At 52.2% G+C, this 19,431-nt stretch overlaps 1 protein-coding gene across 1 annotated transcript in view; it reads left to right on the top strand.

The window, feature by feature from the left end:
* Positions 1-19,406, top strand: part of DNAJC11 (DnaJ heat shock protein family (Hsp40) member C11) — a 75,732-nt gene extending 56,326 nt beyond the window's left edge. Inside the window, exons 7-16 of the mRNA XM_033228557.1 lie at positions 249-322; positions 6,227-6,416; positions 7,082-7,167; positions 7,532-7,648; positions 13,234-13,389; positions 14,903-14,972; positions 15,756-15,813; positions 15,920-16,062; positions 17,333-17,462; positions 17,876-19,406. Coding sequence (XP_033084448.1) covers positions 249-322; positions 6,227-6,416; positions 7,082-7,167; positions 7,532-7,648; positions 13,234-13,389; positions 14,903-14,972; positions 15,756-15,813; positions 15,920-16,062; positions 17,333-17,462; positions 17,876-17,901 — 1,050 coding nt within the window. The 3' untranslated portion in view covers positions 17,902-19,406. The remainder of the gene's footprint in view (positions 1-248; positions 323-6,226; positions 6,417-7,081; positions 7,168-7,531; positions 7,649-13,233; positions 13,390-14,902; positions 14,973-15,755; positions 15,814-15,919; positions 16,063-17,332; positions 17,463-17,875) is intronic.
* The last annotated feature ends 25 nt before the right edge of the window (positions 19,407-19,431 follow it).

Below are 19,431 nucleotides of genomic sequence, written 5' to 3' on the forward strand. Positions count from 1 at the left end.
CTTTGGAGGGACACCAGTGAAACATGTGCCATTGAAAGCTGGGTCTCCTTTGGATCTGCGGCAGCAGACATCTCCATTTGGCTAAGGTTAAGATGAGACATTAACAGTCTTCCACCCCCTTCTTTTAGAGCCCTGGCAAGACCAGTGAATTAAATGAATGAATTATACCCAGAGGTACATACCTGAGCCTGGGTTGCTGCTATGAGATAAAACACCACTAACGCCTTCTCTTTTTCCTTTTCAAACAGTTGGAATTTGGAGCCGGAGACCTGCAGGGACCTTTATTTGGTCTCAAGCTGTTCCGTAATCTCACACCAAGATGGTAAATACGAGAGGCAGCAGCTCCTCTTTGGTGGTCTTTGTTGACTTAGGAGACTAGAACCGTGTTCTTTTTATCAGAGCAGTTGGCACTATCTTGTCTGTCCTACAAGGTCACTGCGTACATCAAGGGCAGGTGCAGCAGTGGCGTGAAGCCCAGGCAGTGTGCAGGTGGGAAGAGGTGGGATTGCGGGAGCGGACCCTTGTCCCAGCCCCAGCCAGGCTGCACCATCCAGGCCTCACACCTCCCTCACCTATGCCACGAGGCCACGGAGAAAGAGTGCTTTCAGGGAGAGGTGGTCAGTGGACCGAAACACTTACAGACTTATGGATCATTCCATTGTCCCAGAGAATGACAGACTGCCTTATCATCAGGTTGATTGACATATACCAGAGACGGAGTCCCCAGCCAGCCTCTGCTTCCTGTCGTCTCTGTGCTGCCATGATGTCACACTCCTAGAACTGTGGATCCCTGTGCCTTCTAGAATGACAGCAGTGTCTTCGTTTCCTATATGGTGGGGGCAGTGATGTCTTTGTGAGCTCAGATAAAAGAATTGGTGGAGGGTAAATAATACCTCTCTCTTCCAGGGGAAGATACAGCTGAAGGAGTCCCAGAATGGAGTACACGGAATTTATTTTATTTATTTATTTTTGAGACAGAGTCTTGCTCTGTTGTCCAGGCTGGAGTTCTGTGGCGTGATCTCGGCTCGCTGCAGCCTCTGCCTTCTGGGTTCAAGTGATTCTCCTGTCTCAGCCTCCCGAGTAGATGGGACTACAGGCATGTGCCACCATGCCCAGTTATTTTTGTATTTTTAGTAGAGACAGGGTTTCACCATGTTGGTCAGGCTGGTCTCGAACTCCTGACCTCAGGTGATCCACCTGCTTCAGCCTCCCAAAGTGCTGGGATTACAGGTGTGAGCCACCGCACCTGGCCTATTTTATTTTACTTTATTTTTTTTAGAGATGAGGTTTTGTTCTTTTGCCCAGGTTAGAGTACAGTAGCCCAATCATAGTTCACTGCAGCCTTGAACTCCTGGGCTCAAGCAGTCCTCCTCCCTCAGCCTCCTGTAATGCTGTAATGAAAAACTAGCATTACAGGCATGTGCCAACATGTCTGGCTCATTTTTTAGTTTTTTAGAGAAAAGGTCTCTCTATGTTGCCGAGGCTGGTCTCAGGCTCTTGGATTGAAGCAGTGCTCCCACCTCGGCCTCCCAAAGCACTGAGATGAGAAGCATGAGCCACTTCACCAAGCCTGGAGTACATGTTTTTTGTTTTGAGACAGGTCTCACTTTGTCACCCCAGCTGGAGAATAGTGGTGCAATCTCAGCTCACTGCAGCCTCAACCTCCCAGGCACAGGTGACCCTCCCAGGTAGCTGGGACTATAGATGGGCACCACTACACCTGACTAATTTTTGTAGAGTTGGGTTTTGTAGAGTAGGGTTTCGCCTTGTTGGCCAGGCTAGTCTCTTAACTCCTGACCTCAGGCCATCCTCCCGCCTTGGCCTCCAAAGTGCGCCTAGGCACAGTGGCATGAATAACTTCCTTATCAAACATGTACTCTAGGCTGGGCACAGTGGTTCATGCCTATAAATCTCAGCACTTTGGGAGGCTGAGGCGGGAGGATCACCTGAGGTCAGGAGTTCGAGACCAGCTTGGCCAACATGGCAAAACCCATCTAATAAAAATATACAAATTAACCAGGCGTGATGGTGCTTGCCTGTAGTCCCAGCTACTTGGGAGGCTGAGGTGGGAGGATCGCTTGAACCTGGGAGGCGGAGTTTGCAGTGAGCCAGGATCACACCATTGTACTCCAGCCTGAGCAGCAGAGCAAGACTGTCTCAAAAAAAAAAGAAAGTTATTACACTTCCAGTGAGACATGTGTCTATGTGCCTGCCAAGCTCTGCAGGGGTTGACCTAATCCCTGCCCACTAGTCTGGTCATTTGTCTGTGGGGCATGGGGCAGGGAACACAGGCAGGCTTGCAGGTCAGCCTGTTGTAAGAAGAGCAGGGAAAGTGTTGAGAGGGAGCCTGCGAAACAGGAGGGCGTGGTCTGTGGGGCAGGCAGAGGCTGCTTAAGCAGAGGCACCAAAACAGTGCTTCCTGGCCGGGCGTGGTGGCTCACGCCTGTAATCCCAGCACTTTGGGAGGCTGAGGCGGGTGGATCACAAGGTCAGGAGATAGAGACCATCCTTGCTAACACGGTGAAACCCTGTCTCTACTACAACTACAAAAAATTAACCAGGCATGGTGGTGGGCGCATGTAGTCCCAGCTACTCGAGAGGCTGAGGCAGGAGAATTGTGTGAACCTGGGAGGCGGAGCTTGCAGTGTGCCAAGATTGTGCCACTGCACTCTAGCCTGGGCCACTGAGCGAGACTCCATCTCAAAAAAAAATAAAAATAAAAATAAAGGCCGGGCACGGTGGCTCAAGCCTGTAATCCCAGTACTTTGGGAGGCCGAGACGGGCAGATCATGAGGTCAGGAGATCGAGACCATCCTGGCTAACACGGTGAAACCCCGTCTCTACTTAAAAAATACGAAAAACTAGCTGGGCGAGGTAGCGGGCACCTGTAGTCCCAGCTACTCAGGAGGCTGAGGCAGGAGAATGGCGTAAACCCGGGAGGCGGAGCTTGCAGTGAGCTGAGGTCCGGCCACTGCACTCCAGCCTGGGTGACAGAGCGAGACTCCGTCTCAAAAAAAAATAAAAATAAAAATAAAATAAATAAAGCAGTGCTTCCAAACACACAAAGAGGAAAAGGAGCCTGTGTGACTCACACCTGCAATCCCAGGGTTTTGGAGGCCAAGGTGGGAGGATTGCTTGAACCCAGGCGGTTGAGACTGCAATGAGCTGAGACTGCACCACTGCACCCCACCCTAGGCGACAGAGCAAGACTGCCCCGAAAAAAATAATGTAAAAAAGGTGGAAGGAAAGCGGGACATGCCATGGGGCATCGCGTGGGTGCTGCTCTATGTCATTGGATTCACCTACTGCATCTGAGAAGGGGACCGGGATTCAAACTTAGAAGAGAACAGCAGGGAAACCGCATCTGTACACACATCAGCGTCCTGACCCTGTCTTCTTAGATTGGTCACCTCAGATGTTGGTTAGAAGCTGCCTCGGGGGCTGGGTGTGGTGGCTCACGCCTGTAATCCCAGCACTTTAGGAGGCCAGGTGAGATGATCACTTGAGGTAGGAGTTTGAGACCAGCCTAGGCAACATGGCAAAACCTTGACTCTATGAAAAACATAAAAATTAACCAGGCATGGTAGCACACACCTGTAGTCCCAGCTATGTGGGATGCTGAGGTGGGAGGATTGCTTGAGGTCAGGAGGTCGAGGCTGCAGTGAGCCATGATGACACCACTGCACTGCAGCCTGGGTGACAGAGCAAGACCCTTTCTCAGAAAAAAAAAAAAGAAATGCTGTTCGGGCGTGGTGGCTCATGCCTGTAATCCCAGCACTTTGGGAGGCCGAGGCAGGCGGGTCGCCTGAGGTCAGGAGTTCAAGACCATCCTGGCCAACATGGTGAAACTCTGTCTCTACTAAAAATACAAAAACTAGCCAGGCGTGGTGGCGGGCGCCTGTAATCCCAGCTACTTGGGAGACTGAGGCAGGAGAGTGGCGTGAACCCGGGAGGCGGAGCTTGCAGTGAGCTGAGATCGCGCCACTGCACTCCAGCCTGGGTGACAGAGCGAGACTCTGTCTTAAAAAAAAAGAAAAAGAAAAACCTGCCCTGGGTCCTATGAGGGAAGGGACTGGGAATCGAGGTGTTTGAAGCCCCCCACGTGATTCTTAAGGTTACACAAGCTTGGAAGACACTTCATTAAGGAAAATCTGGCCGTTTTGTCTGCTCAAGCCTCAGTGTCTGTTCATGGAGTGGCCACCAAGAGTCTGGGGTGGACTGATGATCAGTGCTTACAGGCTTGGAAACTGAATTTAGTGCTGCTGCCCAGAGCTTATTAGACTTGAGCAGATTTAAATGGAAGGACGACTGATTTATAAACAAGGGGATGATGTGTGGCCAAAGATGCCCGTTTCTTTTTTTTTTCCTTTTTTTTTTTGAGAGGGAGTCTCATTCTGTCACCAAGCTGGAGTACAGTGGCGCAGTCTCGGCTCACTGCAAACTCCACCTCCCAGGTTCAAGCGATTCTCCTGTCTCAGTCTCCCGAGTAGCTGGAACTACAGGCACACGCCACCACGCCTGCCTCATTTTTGTATTTTTAGTAGAGACGGGGTTTCACCATGTTGGCCAGGATGATCTCCATCACTTGACTTTGTGATCCACCCGCCTTGGCCTCCCAAAGTTCTGGGATTATAGGCGTGAGCCACCGCACCTGGCCTACCAGTCCAGTTTCTTAATATATGGTGACCAGATTAGTTATGGATGTCGGCTAACCAGGGTTCTCTAATCCTTGGATCAAGTTGCAGATGTTCCTTGATTTACGATGGAGTTACGGCCCAATAAACCATCTTAAGTCAAAAATAATGACCTGTTGACTGGGCACAGTGGCTCACACCTGTAATCCTAGCACTTTGGGAGACCAAGGCCCATGGATCACCTGAGGGCAGGAATTCGAGACCAGTCTGGCCAACATGGTGAAACCCCGTCTCTACTAAAAATACAAAAAATTAACCAGACATGGTGGCGGGCGCCTGTAGTCCCAGCTACTCGGGAAGCTGAGGCAGGAGAATCCCTTGAACCCAGGAGGCAGAGGTTGCAGTGAGCTGAGATCACGCCATTGCACTCCAGCCTGGGCAACAAGAGCGAAACTCGGTCCAAAAAACAAAAAAACGACCTGTCCAGGCTCAGGTGATCCTTCCTCCTCAGCCTCCCAAGTCGCTAAGACTATAGGACGTGCCATCAAACCTGGCTAATTTTGTGTATTTTTTGTAGAGATGGGGGTTTTGCCATGTTGCCCAGGCTGTTCTCCAACTCCTGGGGTGAAGCAATTTGCCTCCTCAGCCTCCCAAAGTGCTGAGTTGACAGGTGTGAGCCAATGAGCCTGCCTGCTGTTATTTTATTGGCATAAACATCACCTCCAGAACTTAGAAAGGAGAGAAAGAAACTTAGGCAATTGATGTTGAGCTCTTTATTAAAGAAACCAGCTGTGAGTTGACCCTTCATCACCTTGAATGAAGTGTGAATTTCGTTGTTAGTAAAATGAAATACCCCTTTTCCACCAGAAGATGGGGCTGGACTCCCTTGGAAAGAAACTGCAGAGGCTCTTTCCGGGAACCTGTTTCCTGCGCTCGCTTTGCCTGTAGTTTCTGTCGCTAGTAGCCAGCTGTTGGTGTACATCAAAAATCACAGCAGCTCCAAAAGTATACTCATGCCTCCACCCAGAAATTCTGGTTCCAGAGGTCTAGGGTGTCCTCTAGGTAAGTGATTCTCAAACTCTACTGCACTTTGGAATCATTGGGGCACTTCGCACTCCAAGCCCGCACTGAGGAAATCAGCATGCCGGCGGCGAAGCCAGCCAGCCAGCCGTGATTTGGGGATGAGCCGGGTGATTCCAGCGTGCAGTAGTTTGGGCACCACTGTCTTGGACTACTTAATTTGAGACCCTCCGTAGGTGATTCTGAGTCACACCCCTCGGACCCCATACGTTCTAGCTTGAATGGGGTTGCACCTGCTGGCTTAGGAATGCAGACAGTCAGGTGCCTCTTTGGTTGTAGCTAAAGTTAGGGCAGCTGAGGGGAGTGGAGAAGTTACTGGGAAGATTCTGGCTAGGACCCTCCCCCCTCTGTGTGGACAGAGGCCTAATCTTCTGCTTTTTTTTTTTTACTGGGAGCTGGCCCAGGGATGCTTAGACGTGACAGTAAGATCTTAGCCAGGCAGAGAGGAAGTGACAAAGAACAGCTGAGAGCAGGTGCCATCCAGGACCTATTCTGTCTGTGTGTCTCTCCAGCTTTGTGACAACAAACTGTGCTCTGCAGTTTTCATCCCGTGGAATCCGACCTGGCCTGACCACCGTCCTAGCTCGGAACCTAGACAAGAACACCGTGGGCTACCTGCAGTGGCGATGGGGTATCCAGTCAGCCATGAACACTAGCATCGTCCGGGACACTAAAACCAGCCACTTCACTGTGGCCCTGCAGGTGAGCCGAGCAGCCATCGTCTCCTGCAGACAGAGCTCTGGGCGGACCCCTCCTCCCAAGCACTCAGTGCGCTCCTTAAATCCTACGTTCTGATCACCACTAAGTCTGAGCCCACGCAGGGCCCTGAGGGGCAGGCTCTCGGTGCTCACACTCGAGTGACCCTGGTGGAACCTTCCAGTATGAAATGCAGTTGCCTTCGGGCGCCTAGGGCAGCTGTGTCAGATCATCTGCCTAGGGCAGAGCAACATCTTAATGTCTGGTGGGACAGCCCGTGGAATCAGGGGCGGGCACATGAAGCCCCACAGCAGAATCTTGCCCTCGGACACCCCTGTGGCCAGCCCAGGGCTAGTGCATGAGAAGCCGCCCCACACGGGCCACTGCTCCTTGGCTCTCACCAGCCGCTGCCACCTAGGAGCACAGGCTCAGTGTCGCCAGAGCTTTTATTTCTGGTGAGAAGCTAGAACACTGGGTTTCTGTGAATTCTTCCAGTTTTTAACTACTGGCTGCTAATAAACCATCGTGTACTCGGTGTGGCTGCCAGACCGTGACCCTGGCCTTAAAGGCCTGTGTGCAGCAGATGCCCAGAGCTAATGGGAGGGCAGATACCCACCTCCCTAAGGAGTCGCACATCCCAGCCACGCATCCTTGTACCTCTCTCTCCCCAGCTGGGAATCCCTCACTCCTTTGCACTGATCAGCTATCAGCACAAATTCCAAGATGACGATCAGACTCGCGTGAAAGGATCCCTCAAGTAAGTCCTGGCCTGGCTAGCGTGGAAGCACACTGGCTCTGCATGCGGTCTTCACGTGGAGCCAGTTGCTATAAGATACCAGCTCATGTGAATATCTACATGTGTGTGACATTTTTGGAGAGCTTCCTATTTTGAGGCTGTGGGGGCTTTACCACTACAGTCTCAGCTCTTGAGGAGCTTAGAGTGTCGTGGAAGAACTAGACCATGGGTGTCCCGACTTTCTTCTGTCATGAATCTGCTCCCTGGGGGTCGAGGAGGCTGGAGGGAGGGAAGGGACAGGTACCTGGCCTCTTCTCAAATGACAGCTGCCGCTGAAGTGATGAATGAGGGGGACACAGGTACAGACCCTGTCCTCTCCCTGCAGAGCAGGCTTCTTTGGGACGGTGGTGGAGTACGGAGCCGAGAGGAAGATCTCCAGGCACAGCGTTTTGGGTGCAGCTGTCAGCATTGGAGTTCCACAGGGCGTTTCTCTCAAAGTCAAGTAAGTTGAACTCAGGCCTTTCTGGTCAAGGAATGCCTGTCACCTTCACTCAACCAGGCTTTATCCAAGTTAAGGCTGAAATAGCCTTTGCATTGTAATTTTGTTCTTAAAGACACTGTTGCTTGGCTGGGTGCAGTGGCTCATGCCTGTAATCCCCGCACTTTAGGAGGCCAAGGCGGGCAGATCGCCTGAGGTCAGGAGTTCGAGACCAGCCTGGCCAACATGGCGAAACCACATCTGTACTAAAAATACAAAAATTAGCCAGATGTGGTGGCACGTGCCTATAATCCCAGCTATTTGGGAGGCTGAGGCAGGAGAATTGCTTGAACACGGAGGCGGAGGTTGCAGTAAGCTGAGATCGAGATCACACCACTGCACTCCAGCCTGGGGGACAGCAAGACTCCGTCTCAAAAAAAAGAAAAAAGCCTGGCGTGGTGGCTCATGCCTGTAATCCCCGCACTTTGGGAGGTGAGCGGATCACGAGATCAGGAGATCAAGACCATCCTGGCTAATACGGTGAAACCCCGTCTCTACTAAAACTACAAAAAATTAGCTGGGCGCAGTGGCGGGCACCTGTAGTCCCAACTACTCTGGAGGCTGAGGCAGGAGATTGGCGTGAACCCAGGAGGCGAAGCTTGCAGTGAGCCGAGATCGCGCCACTGCACTCCAGCCTGGGCGGGAGAGCGAGACTCCGTCTCAAAAAAAAAAAATATGGCCGGGCGCGGTGGCTCAAGCCTGTAATCCCAGCACTTTGGGAGGCCGAGACGGGCGGATCACGAGGTCAGGAGATCGAGACCATCCTGGCTAGCACAGTGAAACCCCGTCTCTACTAAAAAATACAAAAAACTAGCCAGGCGAGGTGGCGGGCGCCTATAGTCCCAGCTGCTCAGGAGGCTCAGGCAGGAGAATGGCGGTAAACCCGGGAGGCAGAGCTTGCAGTGAGCTGAGATCCGGCCACTGCACTCCAGCCTGGGCGACAGAGCAAGACTCCGTCTCAAAAAAAAAAAAAAAATTACAGCTGCTTGTTTTTGCTGAGTAAGCAGATTTCAAGGAGTGCATAGTTCCAACTCTGAGTGAGTGAGGTGTGTGTCTGAGCTCCAGCAGCCTCGCCTGATGTCACAGGATGGCAGTCTAGCAGCCCAGGCCTCCTGGAGTCACTGGCCTGGTAGCTGTCACCCAGGCACAGCATCTCCAGTAGCAGCTGCCGTGTTGATTCACCCCTCTCACCGGCGGCTTTCATTGGCACACACACCCTTGCTCCACCTGAATCTAGTCACTGTCCTCTCCTTAGTTCCTCAAAAGAGTTGTCTGTTTTTGGCCAGGCGCGGTGACTCACACATGTAATCCCAGCACTTTGGGAGGCCAAGGCGGGCAGATCACAAGGTCAGAGATTGAGACCATCCTGGCTAACACGGTGAAACCCCGTCTCTATTAAAAATACAAAAAATGGCCGGGCGCGGTGGCTCAAGCCTGTAATCCCAGCACTTTGGGAGGCCGAGACGGGCGGATCACGAGGTCAGGAGATCGAGACCATCCTGGCTAACACGGTGAAACCCCGTCTCTACTAAAATATACAAAAAATTAGCCGGGCGAGGTGGTGGGCGCCTGTAGTCCCAGCTACTCGGGAGGCTGAGGCGAGAGAATGGCGTAAACCCGGGAGGCGGAGCTTGCAGTGAGCTGAGATCCGGCCACTGCACTCCAGCCTGGGCGACAGAGCGAGACTCCGTCTCAAAAAATAAATAAATAAATAAAAATACAAAAAATTAGCCGGGCGTAGTGGTGGGCGCCTGTAGTCCCAGCTACTCCGGAGGCTGAGGCGGGAGAATGGCGTGAACCCAGGAGGCGGAGCTTGCAGTGAGCCGAGATGGCGCCACCGCACTCCAGCCTGGGTGACAGTGAAACTCCGTCTCAAAAAAAAGGAGTTGTCTGTTTTTGCTTGCATCCGTCGTCTTTCTTTGTAAACCCGCTCTAGTCAGGCCTCTCCAGAAAAACCAGCCCTTTCGGGCATCAGTGGAGCACCCTCCCTCCTCTCCAGAAAAACCAGCCCTTTCGGGCATCAGTGGAGCACCCTCCCTCCTCTCCAGAAAAACCAGCCCTTTCGGGCATCAGTGGAGCACCCTCCCTCCTGTGACAGACCAGAGGGTGATTCTTCTTCAGCTCCCTTGGCCTCTGCACCTGCTGCCTCGGTGGCCATTCCCTCCTGCCCTCACGGCCTCTCTGCCTTGAGTTACAGGATACCATGCCCTGCTCTGGCTTTCCGTACCAGATGGCTGCTCTCTGTGTCCCAAACTTCTAAATGGAGGCACCACTGCAGGGCACAGCCCTTCTCTCTCCAGACTCACTCCCAAGCAGTCATGTCCAGCCTCGTGGCTTACATGCCCTGAGGACTGTCACGTTGCAAGCGCCAGCTTGGACCACCCCCTTAATCTCCAGCTCATATATGCGTCCAGCTTTCTTTTCCTAATCTCTACTTGGATACCTAACAGCATCACTAACGTCACGTATCCAAACAGAACTCTATCTCTCCCTGTGCCCCCAGACACGCAGGTGCTTCAGAACCTGCTCTGCCTGAAGTCTTTCCCATCTCTCTCTTTTTTAATTTGATTTCTATAGAGACAGAGTCTCACTTGGTTGCCCAGGCTGGTTTTGAACTCCTGACTTCAAGCAGTTATCCCGCTTCGGCCTCCCAAAGTGTTAGGATTACAGGTGTGAGCCACAGTGCCCAGCCTCCTTTCCTGTCGGTAAATGAGAGCTCCAGCCTTCTACTTGCTCTGTCCAAAAACCTTGGAGTCAGCCTCGATCTCTCTCTCTCTCACACACTCCAAATCAGACATATCTCAAAATCATCTCATGAACATGTACTCCAAAAGTGTATCCCCAATCTGGCCATTTCTCAACCTCACTGCCGCCAACATCTTTGTCTTAGTTACACAGCACCCTCCCCACTGAACCCCTCTCCCTCCTTGTGTGTCTGCTCTCCATAGGAGAGTCCTTTTTAAAACTGAAGGCAGTTCACGTCTGTCTTCTGCCTAAAACCTCAGAGATTCCCTCAATTCCAGGCAGAGGCCAAAGCCCTTCAGAGACTTTGGAGCCTGCAACGCCCTCCATGATGTAGTCTTCCTCTCTCCCCCGACGCCAGCCACCCCGACCCCCTGAGCTGTTCCTGGCACACACCAGGGCCTCCTGCTTATGAGGTGGTCTTTGCTAGTTCTCAGTCTGCAGATAAATATGTGGCCATTTCCTTCACTCCCGGTAGGTATCTGCTCAAATGTCCCCTAATTCACCTTGTATACATAGTAAGTAGCCCTTTCCCTCGCCCCAGGTGATCCCCCCACCATGTTTAGTCTCCAGCGAACCAGTCTCCGTATGAAGGGCAATCTCCTCCACTCCTCATCAGAAATAAGCACTTGGACTTGGTCCATTTTATTCCCATCTGCACTTCTAGAGCCTAAAACCCATCCTAGTACTTGATAGGAACTCAGCGAGTGAATAAAAGTGGATCACAGCTCAGTTTTGGAAACAAAAGCCAAATCACTTACCAAGATTAGAGTTGGCATCAGCCATCTCTCCTCCGATAATATTCGAAGGCTCAGTACAGTGGCTCATACACTTTGGGAAGCCAAGACGGGAGGATCACTTGAGCCCAGGAGCTCACAGTGGTAGTGAGCTCTGACTGCCTCTCAGCCTCGATGACAGAGTGAGACCCCGTCACTTCAAAAAAAAAAAAACTTTCTGTCTTGAGGTCTACTTTATCTGTTATTATATAGCTCTTTTAGCCTTCTTATGCTTACTATTTATTTTTTTGCCCATTCACATTTAACCTATCTGTTTATGTGTATGTGCGTGTGTGTGTGTATATATATATATATATATATATTTTTTTTTTTTTTTTTTGAGACAGAGTTTCACTCTTGTTCCCCAGACTGGAGTGCAGTGGCACAATCTCAGCTCACTGCATCCTCCACCTCCCAGGTTCAAGCAATTCTCCCGCCTCAGCCTCCTGTGTAGCTGGGATTACAGGCGCCTGACACCACACCCAACTAATTTTTGTTTTTTTTTTTTTTTTTTTGAGGTGGAGTCTTGCTCTGTCGCCCAGGCTGGAGTGCAGTGGCCAAATCTCAGCTCACTGCAAGCTCTGCCTCCCGGGTTCATGCCATTCTCCTGCCTCAGCCTCCCGAGTAGCTGGGACTACAGGCGCCCGCCACCTCGCCCGGCTATTTTTTTGTATTTTTAGTGGAGCCAGTGTTTCACCATGTTAGCTAGGATGGTCTCGATCTCCTGACCTCGTGATCCGCCCGTCTCGGCCTCCCAAAGTGCTGGGATTACAGGCTTGAGCCACTGCACCGGGCCTAATTTTTGTATTTTCAGTAGAGACAGGGTTTCACCATGTTGGCCAGGCTGGTCTCGAACTCCTGACCTCAGGCCATCCGCCTGCCTCGGCCTCCCACAGTGCTGGGATTACAGGGTGAGCCGCCGCGCCCGGCCAGGTTTTGAGTGTTCTGTATCGATTCTGGAATTGCTTTTATTCTGGAAGGGTATGGTCAGGTATTGTCAGTGGCTACTCAACATTTTTTCTTTTTTTGGCTTTTCATCAGTTTGTGATGTACATAGATATGGCTTTTGTTGTATTTATCATGCTTGGGGTTTCCTAAACTTCTTGCATCTGTAAATTTCCTTTTCGTCACCAGGACTCTAATTACCAATGTATTAAACTTCTTACCACTCTTCCATGGGTTTCTGACATTGTGTCCATGCGTCCTCAATCCTTTTCCTCTTTGTTCTTCATACTGGATAATTTCTTTCTTTTTGTTTTTTTTTTGAGACAGAGTCTCGCTCTGTCACCCAGGCTGGAGTGCAGTGGTACAATCTCAGCTCACTGCAACCTCTGCCTCCTGGGTTGAAGTGATTCTCCCACCTCACTCAGCCTCCCAAGTAGCTGGGACTACAAACAGGCACCACCACACCCGGCTAATGTTTGTATTTTTGGTAGAGACAGAGTTTCACCATGTTGGCCAGGCTGGTCTCAAACTCCTGACCTCAGGTGATTCGCCCACCTCGGCCTCCCAAAGTGCTGGGATTACAGGCGTGAGTCACCACGCCTGGCCAAATTTTTTTATATGTGGTCCAGAGTTTACACGTTGGTCCAGTAGGAGCTACTCGGCCACCACTAGAAGCAGAACCTCCTTAACTGACTAACTTTTGAAGTCTTCACCAACTTCTTTGGAAACCTCAGCTAAGGACTGAGATGTGACTCTCCAGCGCCATCTGGAGGAGCCTATTCCTGTCCTCTCCAGCCTATGACCGAATGCACCTGTAGGGGACGTTGACCCTGTGAACTGTTCTTGTTGCTTTGACTGGAGGTCAGCAGATACTGGGATCTTTCTTCTGTCACAGTGTCAGATCCATCAGCCAGACTTTGGAACAGGAGGCCAGCAGAAGGCGGTGGACTGTGAAAGGAGCAGACTGCAGCCTCCTTGAACTCGCAGCTGTACGCAGCGCAAGTTCTCCTGTGGCTAACACCCCATTGCCCTTCCCTGGAAAACCTGATTCATCTTGGGTGTTTTGTTTTTTGTATTTTTCCCCAGGCTCAACAGGGCCAGTCAGACATACTTCTTCCCTATTCACTTGACGGACCAGCTTCTGCCCAGCGCCGTGTTCTATGCCACCGTGGGGCCTCTCGTGGTCTACTTTGCCATGCACCGTCTGATCATCAAACCATACCTCAGGGCTCAGAAAGAGAAGTGAGTTGACACATCATGGGCATGTCACTAGCCAGCCCTGTGCCTCAGTTTCCTCACCCTTAACATGGAGGGGATAACAGAGCCTACTGCGTCGGGTGATGAGGAAAACCTGAGATAATTAATGCATGTAAAGCGCTTAGGCTGATGTCTGGGCCACGATTGGTAAATGTTAACTATTTCTCATCATTGTCAGTAGTTGGACTGCTGTTCTCTCTTCATTTGTAATTCCTGCTCTTAGAAAGGACTAGAGTTTATAGAAGTGTTGGGCCTTGGCTGGGCACGGTGGCTCACGTCTGTAATCCCAGCACTTTGGGAGGCCGAGGCGGGCAGATTACGAGGTCAGGAGATCGAGACCATCCTGGCTAACACAGTGAAACCCCGTCTCTATTAAAAATACAAAAAACAAAATTAGCCGGGTGTGGTGGCGGGCGCCTGTAGTCCCAGCTACTCAGGAGGCTAAGGCAGGAGAATGGCGTAAACCCGGGAGGTGGAACCTGGAGTGAGCCAAGATCGCGCCCACTGCACTCCAGCCTGGGCAACAGAGCCAGACTCCATCTCAAAAAAAAAAAGTGTTGAGTCTCTAAACCATGGCCTCAAGATATAAACAGTTTTCCTTTCCCGGCCCTGAGTTTAAGAGGAATGCGTTCTGGATTCTTATGTAAGGGGCCTGCATTAACTATAGTCTTGAAAGTCATGGAAACGCAATTTATTTTGCAGTTTCTTAGATAATCCATTGGGGCATGCCATGAAACCTAAATTATTAGTGCAAGCATCTCTACAGAAAACTGAGAGCTGGTATAGATTTGTTACTTTGTAATATCTCATTTAGTAAATAAAGCATTGCACTTAGAGAATCTCAGATAAAGGAATGAATCTCCTCTTCTGGGCCCCTCTGGCCTTTGGATTCAGAATCCTAGTTCCCTAGGAGGCTTGAGGCCTGGAACAGTCTTCTGGGAGGACAGGCATATGCTGACCCCAAGGCCCATATTTTGTTACAGGAAAGCAGATCTCTGTGTCCAAAGTGGTATTAGTTGTTCCTACCAAAAGTCTTATTTAGTAACTCATGCCTGTAATCCTAGCACTTTTGGAGGCCGAGAGAGTAGGATCACTTGAGCCCAGGAGTTCGCGACTAGCCTGGGCAATATAGTGAGACCCCCATCTCTATTTTAAAATTAAAATTAAGAAAAATAATAATCCCACAAGATTGGTGGGATCTATGAAATTCTCGTGTGCTGGGGTCTTCTTTCCAAAGAGACTGACCCGTCAGTGGGTGTCCCGTCAGCTGGGTGAGGAGGTGGGGCGGAGCCATCTAAGGGTAAAATGAACGCTGGCAGCCTGTGACCAACAGACTTGCCTGAGACTGTCGTGGGAATATTTTTTAAAGTTCTAGAACTGGAACTCCAGTAAGATGACAGACTGTTTGCTGGGCTCGGGTCCAGCACGGGAGGCGCTGTGTTGGCTGGAAGCTGGGCAGAGCCACGCTAACATGGGGCTTGTGTTCCTCTCGCGTAAGGGAATTGGAGAAGCAGAGGGAAAGCGCCGCCAGCGACGTGCTGCAGAAGAAGCAAGAGGCGGAGTCTGCTGTGAGTGCTGCCCCACCGCTCCTAAGCGACGGCTGTGGGGACACACTCCACACCCCACATGCTGGTCTCAAGGCCTTGGCTGTCAGACTTCTCTTCTCCAACAACTTGCCTCTCCATGTAGTCTTTACTGTGGGATGCACTACTGGGCTCTGCAGGCCCTGCCCTAAAGATAGTTACCCTCCAAAGGCATAACAAGGGCTTTTTTAAAGTGGTGAGTGTTGGCCTCTTTTCCTTCCCTCTGAGTGCTCTGCCTTTCTACGGAGCAGGAGGGAGCAGGCTTCCTGGGTAAGTGGCGAGCACACTCCCAGGTGGCTGTGGGCTGTGTGCGTGGCCTGGCGAGCACATGCCTGTCTGAGTGGGCAGCATAGCTATGCCCAGTAGAGTGGCGCCACAGGAGAACACAGGTCCTTTCTCAGGAGGAGCTGGGATTCCAACTTCTGTGAAATACCTTTATTTTTAAAGCTGACAACGCATGCAGTGTTTTTTTATTGGGTCAAGAAATCCCACCCACACATTTATGATCCCCAGAAAGGGAGCTCCCACCGGTGGCCACGGGAGGGTCATGCCGTTTCTGGTGCTTCTCACCTTCTGACCCAGAGCTGCCTGCCCTAAGTCTAGGAGTTTCAGAGCGAGCCACTTGGGTAGCAGAGCTGTCAGGTCCCTTGCTTTCCAGGCCCTGAGCAGGCATGTTGGCATGGACAAGACTGCCTGCCCGTGGCCCTCTGACCAGAGGTGGAGCAGGCCTGGTGGGGCCCTGACTGTGTCATCCTTGTTCTCTGGCAGGTCCGGCTGATGCAGGAATCTGTCCGAAGGATAATTGAGGCAGAAGAGTCCAGAATGGGTGAGAATATGTGTCCTCTCTTGGGCCAGGGTGGGCGTTGGGGGTCTCCGAGCGGCACAGGGAGGTGCCCGGAGAAGGCCTTCCTCTACTCGGAGTCTGTCCTTAGGCCTCATCATCGTCAATGCCTGGTACGGGAAGTTTGTCAATGACAAGAGCAGGAAGAGTGAGAAGGTGAAGGTGATTGACGTGACTGTGCCCCTGCAGTGCCTGGTGAAGGACTCAAAGCTCATCCTGACGGAGGCCTCCAAGGTACAGCAGCACCAGCCACCACATGCCGTGTGCTCACAGATCGGAACGGGCTGGGTGCGGTGACTCACGTCTGTAATCCTAGCACTTTGGGAGGCCAAGGTGGGCGGATTGCTTGAGCCCAGGAGTTTGGCGGATTGCTTGAGCCCAGGAGTTTGAGATCAGCCTAGACAACATGGCAAAACCCTATCTCTACAAAAAAGAGAAAAAATTAGACATGTGCCTGTTGTCCCAGCTGTTCGGGAGGCTAAAGCGGGAGGACTGGTTGAACCCAGGAGGTTGAGGCTAGAGTGAGCTGTGATTGTGCCACTGCACTCCAGCCTGGGTGACAGAGCAAGACCCTGTCTCAAAAAAAACAAACAGTGGTTTGAAGAATAGCTTCAGTCTGACAAGGACAGCCTGGCCCCTTGAAGTGGGATCTTTGCCATCATCGGCATCTACTGCATGGGATGCCGCTCAGCTCCTGAGCAGTACCCACGTTGGAGCTATTTGCTTCATTCAGTCATTTCTTTCACCACTCACTCAAGAAGGATTTACTGAGCCCCGCCTGTGGGCCAGCCACACCAGCAAACAGAACACGTGCCTGCCTTCATGGCATTTGATTCTGTTTATTTTTGCCTCATTGCAGAAAGAGCGTGAGGTCACTTGTAACATGTGTGAGTCTCGCCTCTGGGGCCTGGTGCGTGGACCATCCAGAAGGATGAAAATGCACGTTAGCTCAGGCCAGAGAGCTCCTGGCACCCTAGAAATCATCTAGTGGCCCTGTCTTAGTGTGACGATGGGGCCTTTATTAAGAAGCAAGTCGGCCGGGCACGGTGGCTCAAGCCTGTAATCCCAGCACTTTGGGAGGCCGAGACGGGCGGATCACGAGGTCAGGAGATCGAGACCATCCTGGCTAACCCGGTGAAACCCTGTCTCTACTAAAAATACAAAAAACTAGCCGGGCGAGGTGGCGGGCGCCTGTAGTCCCAGCTACTCGGGAGGCTGAGGCAGGAGAATGGCGGAAACCCGGGAGGCGGAGCTTGCAGTGAGCTGAGATCCGGCCACTGCACTCCAGACCGGGCGACAGAGCAAGACTCCGTCTCAAAAAAAAAAAAAAAAAAAAAGAAGCAAGTCTTGGCAACTTTTTAAAATTCTTGTTTCTTTTTCTTCAAGCCCCAAAGTTTGCATCTCCCCAGGAGTCAGAGCCTGTGCACACTGCCCCTCCGGTGGTAGTGAGGAGGAGTGCTGGTCTTAGACCTTCTGGAGTACTGAGAGTAGCAATTTGTTACAGGCTGGGCTGCCTGGCTTTTATGACCCGTGTGTGGGGGAAGAGAAGAACCTGAAAGTGCTCTATCAGTTCCGGGGCGTCCTGCATCAGGTGATGGTGCTGGACAGTGAGGCACTCCGGATACCAAAGCAGTGTGAGTAGCTGTCCCTTCGCAGTCACCAGCTAACGGAGGCGGGGACCTCAAAGCGGCTGCTCAGTGTGTGAGCTGCCGGCGACCTTCCCTCAGCTGCCTGCCTGGGAGCAGAGACGCCAACTAGCCCTTGACCCATGATTAACTCAGAGCCTGTGATTTGTGCCTTAAAAAGGTGGGGGGGGGGGGGGGGCTTTCACAGGTGGAATTAGTGAGCTCGTTGGAAACTGTGGCTTGAGTGGCGGGGGATGAAACAGACCTCCACATTCCAGAAGCAGCTGATTGTTGGCAGCGGGTGCTCTGCCTCACCTGGGCCCAGCCAGCTGCTGGTCCGGGTGACTGCTGAGCCCCATCAGTAGAAAGGAGCGTGGGAACAGCCACCTTCTGATCACCTGTGTCTGTCTTTTCCTTTACAGCCCACAGGATCGATACAGATGGATAAACTGCCAAGAACCAGATTTTTAAAAGGCTGCAAAAAATATTTTCCTGGGAGTCTACAAATTTGGAAACAGGGAAAAAACCCAGACATCAGATGTTTTTATTTTATATTATTATTATAGGAGGTGGTACCATATCAATTATGTGAAGGGACATGCAGACACCCCAGCTTTTGAGGGTGCTGGGGGTAAGACTGAGGCAGCCCCACTGGGAACCAGACTGCAGCGTGGCCTGTGGCTGTTTTACCAAGGACCGGTTCCTGGAGGGAAGGGCCCTGGCCCTGACTCTGCCGGGTCCCCTGAGTATGCGTGTGGCCCGCAGCCCGCCGCCCCGTAGCTCTTGGTTGGGTCTGGAGGTGTTTGTGGAACACCCTGCCCTCCACCAGAGGAGCGTGAGCTGCTTCTCCTGAAATCCTGAACATGGGAAACAACGTGGAAAGCAGGCGGGCCTCCGGGTCAGGGAGCGTCTGCTGCGCTGACTTCCCATGACCACCTCCTCCTGCTGAAATAGTACTGCTTGAATCTGGAGCAGATTGCGGGTTTATAAAACTGCTTTTTATCTGAGAACAAACGGGTTTGGAAATTAGTCTTTTTTCCCCACTCCCAGAGCTGCTCAAATCATTCCACCAGCCCCCTTGGCCTGGGACAGGGTAGTGTAACTCCCGATCCCAGGGCCTGGCCCTGACACAGGTGGCTTCCCGTATCCCTGTGGGAAAATGCCCTGCCACCAGCGGGCTTGAGCTGGCCTGTGCCCCTCCACCGCCTGCACCACCCACCTCCAGAGTGCAGTGCTGGGCAAGGGCAGTTCAAGAGGAACGGGACCAGGCGCTCGGCAAGACATCAGACGCACCCAACCCGGCGGCTGGACCCCATGCCTGGCCCGTGGCACCCAGCAGGTGGCACTGCAGCTCCCCGCTCCTGCAGGTCCAGCGTCCTCACAGGGACACCAGGGCCTGTGCTCCGGAGCCTTCCTTCAGACCCCTTCCTCCATGTGCCCACTTGGGATGCAGAATGCGGCAGAGCCGGGACCCCCTCCAGCCTGGGCTTTGGCTGCAGTAAAGTTACCTGAGGCCTGTCTCGTGGGTCCTGGAAGTGGCAGCCATCAGTCGCTTTTGCTGACCCCTTGGAGCAAGCGCTGCACAGGCGGTGGCCGAGACAGCTGGCGCAGGGGCCCCAAGCTGTGCCGGCCTCCAGCCCACCCACAGCTGTTGCTAAAGTCAGGCCTCCCTCCCCAGCACTGGTATCTGAGTAACGGCTAAGAACCTCCTTCTTCTGGTTTTGAAAAGCAGTTCGGGTTGTCTAGTTCTGTAATATTCATCTCCATTTTTTAAAAAGGTTTCTCTGACGGCCCCACGGCCCAAGCCGCGGTGAGCATCATGTTGCATGAGCCTGGGCCCCGGGCTTCCCGTGCGCCTCTGCCGCAGGCGCTTCTGGGCACCTTCCTCTGCGTTTCATTTGCAGTCGACTGTACAGAAGGCACTCACCACAATAAACCTTTCCTGAAAGCAGAGGCTGGTGCTCTTCTGTTTATCATG

This window comes from Trachypithecus francoisi, unplaced genomic scaffold (genome assembly GCF_009764315.1).
Source record: "Trachypithecus francoisi isolate TF-2019V2 unplaced genomic scaffold, Tfra_2.0 Lachesis_group12, whole genome shotgun sequence".
In the NCBI taxonomy this organism is placed as follows: Eukaryota; Metazoa; Chordata; class Mammalia; order Primates; family Cercopithecidae; genus Trachypithecus; species Trachypithecus francoisi.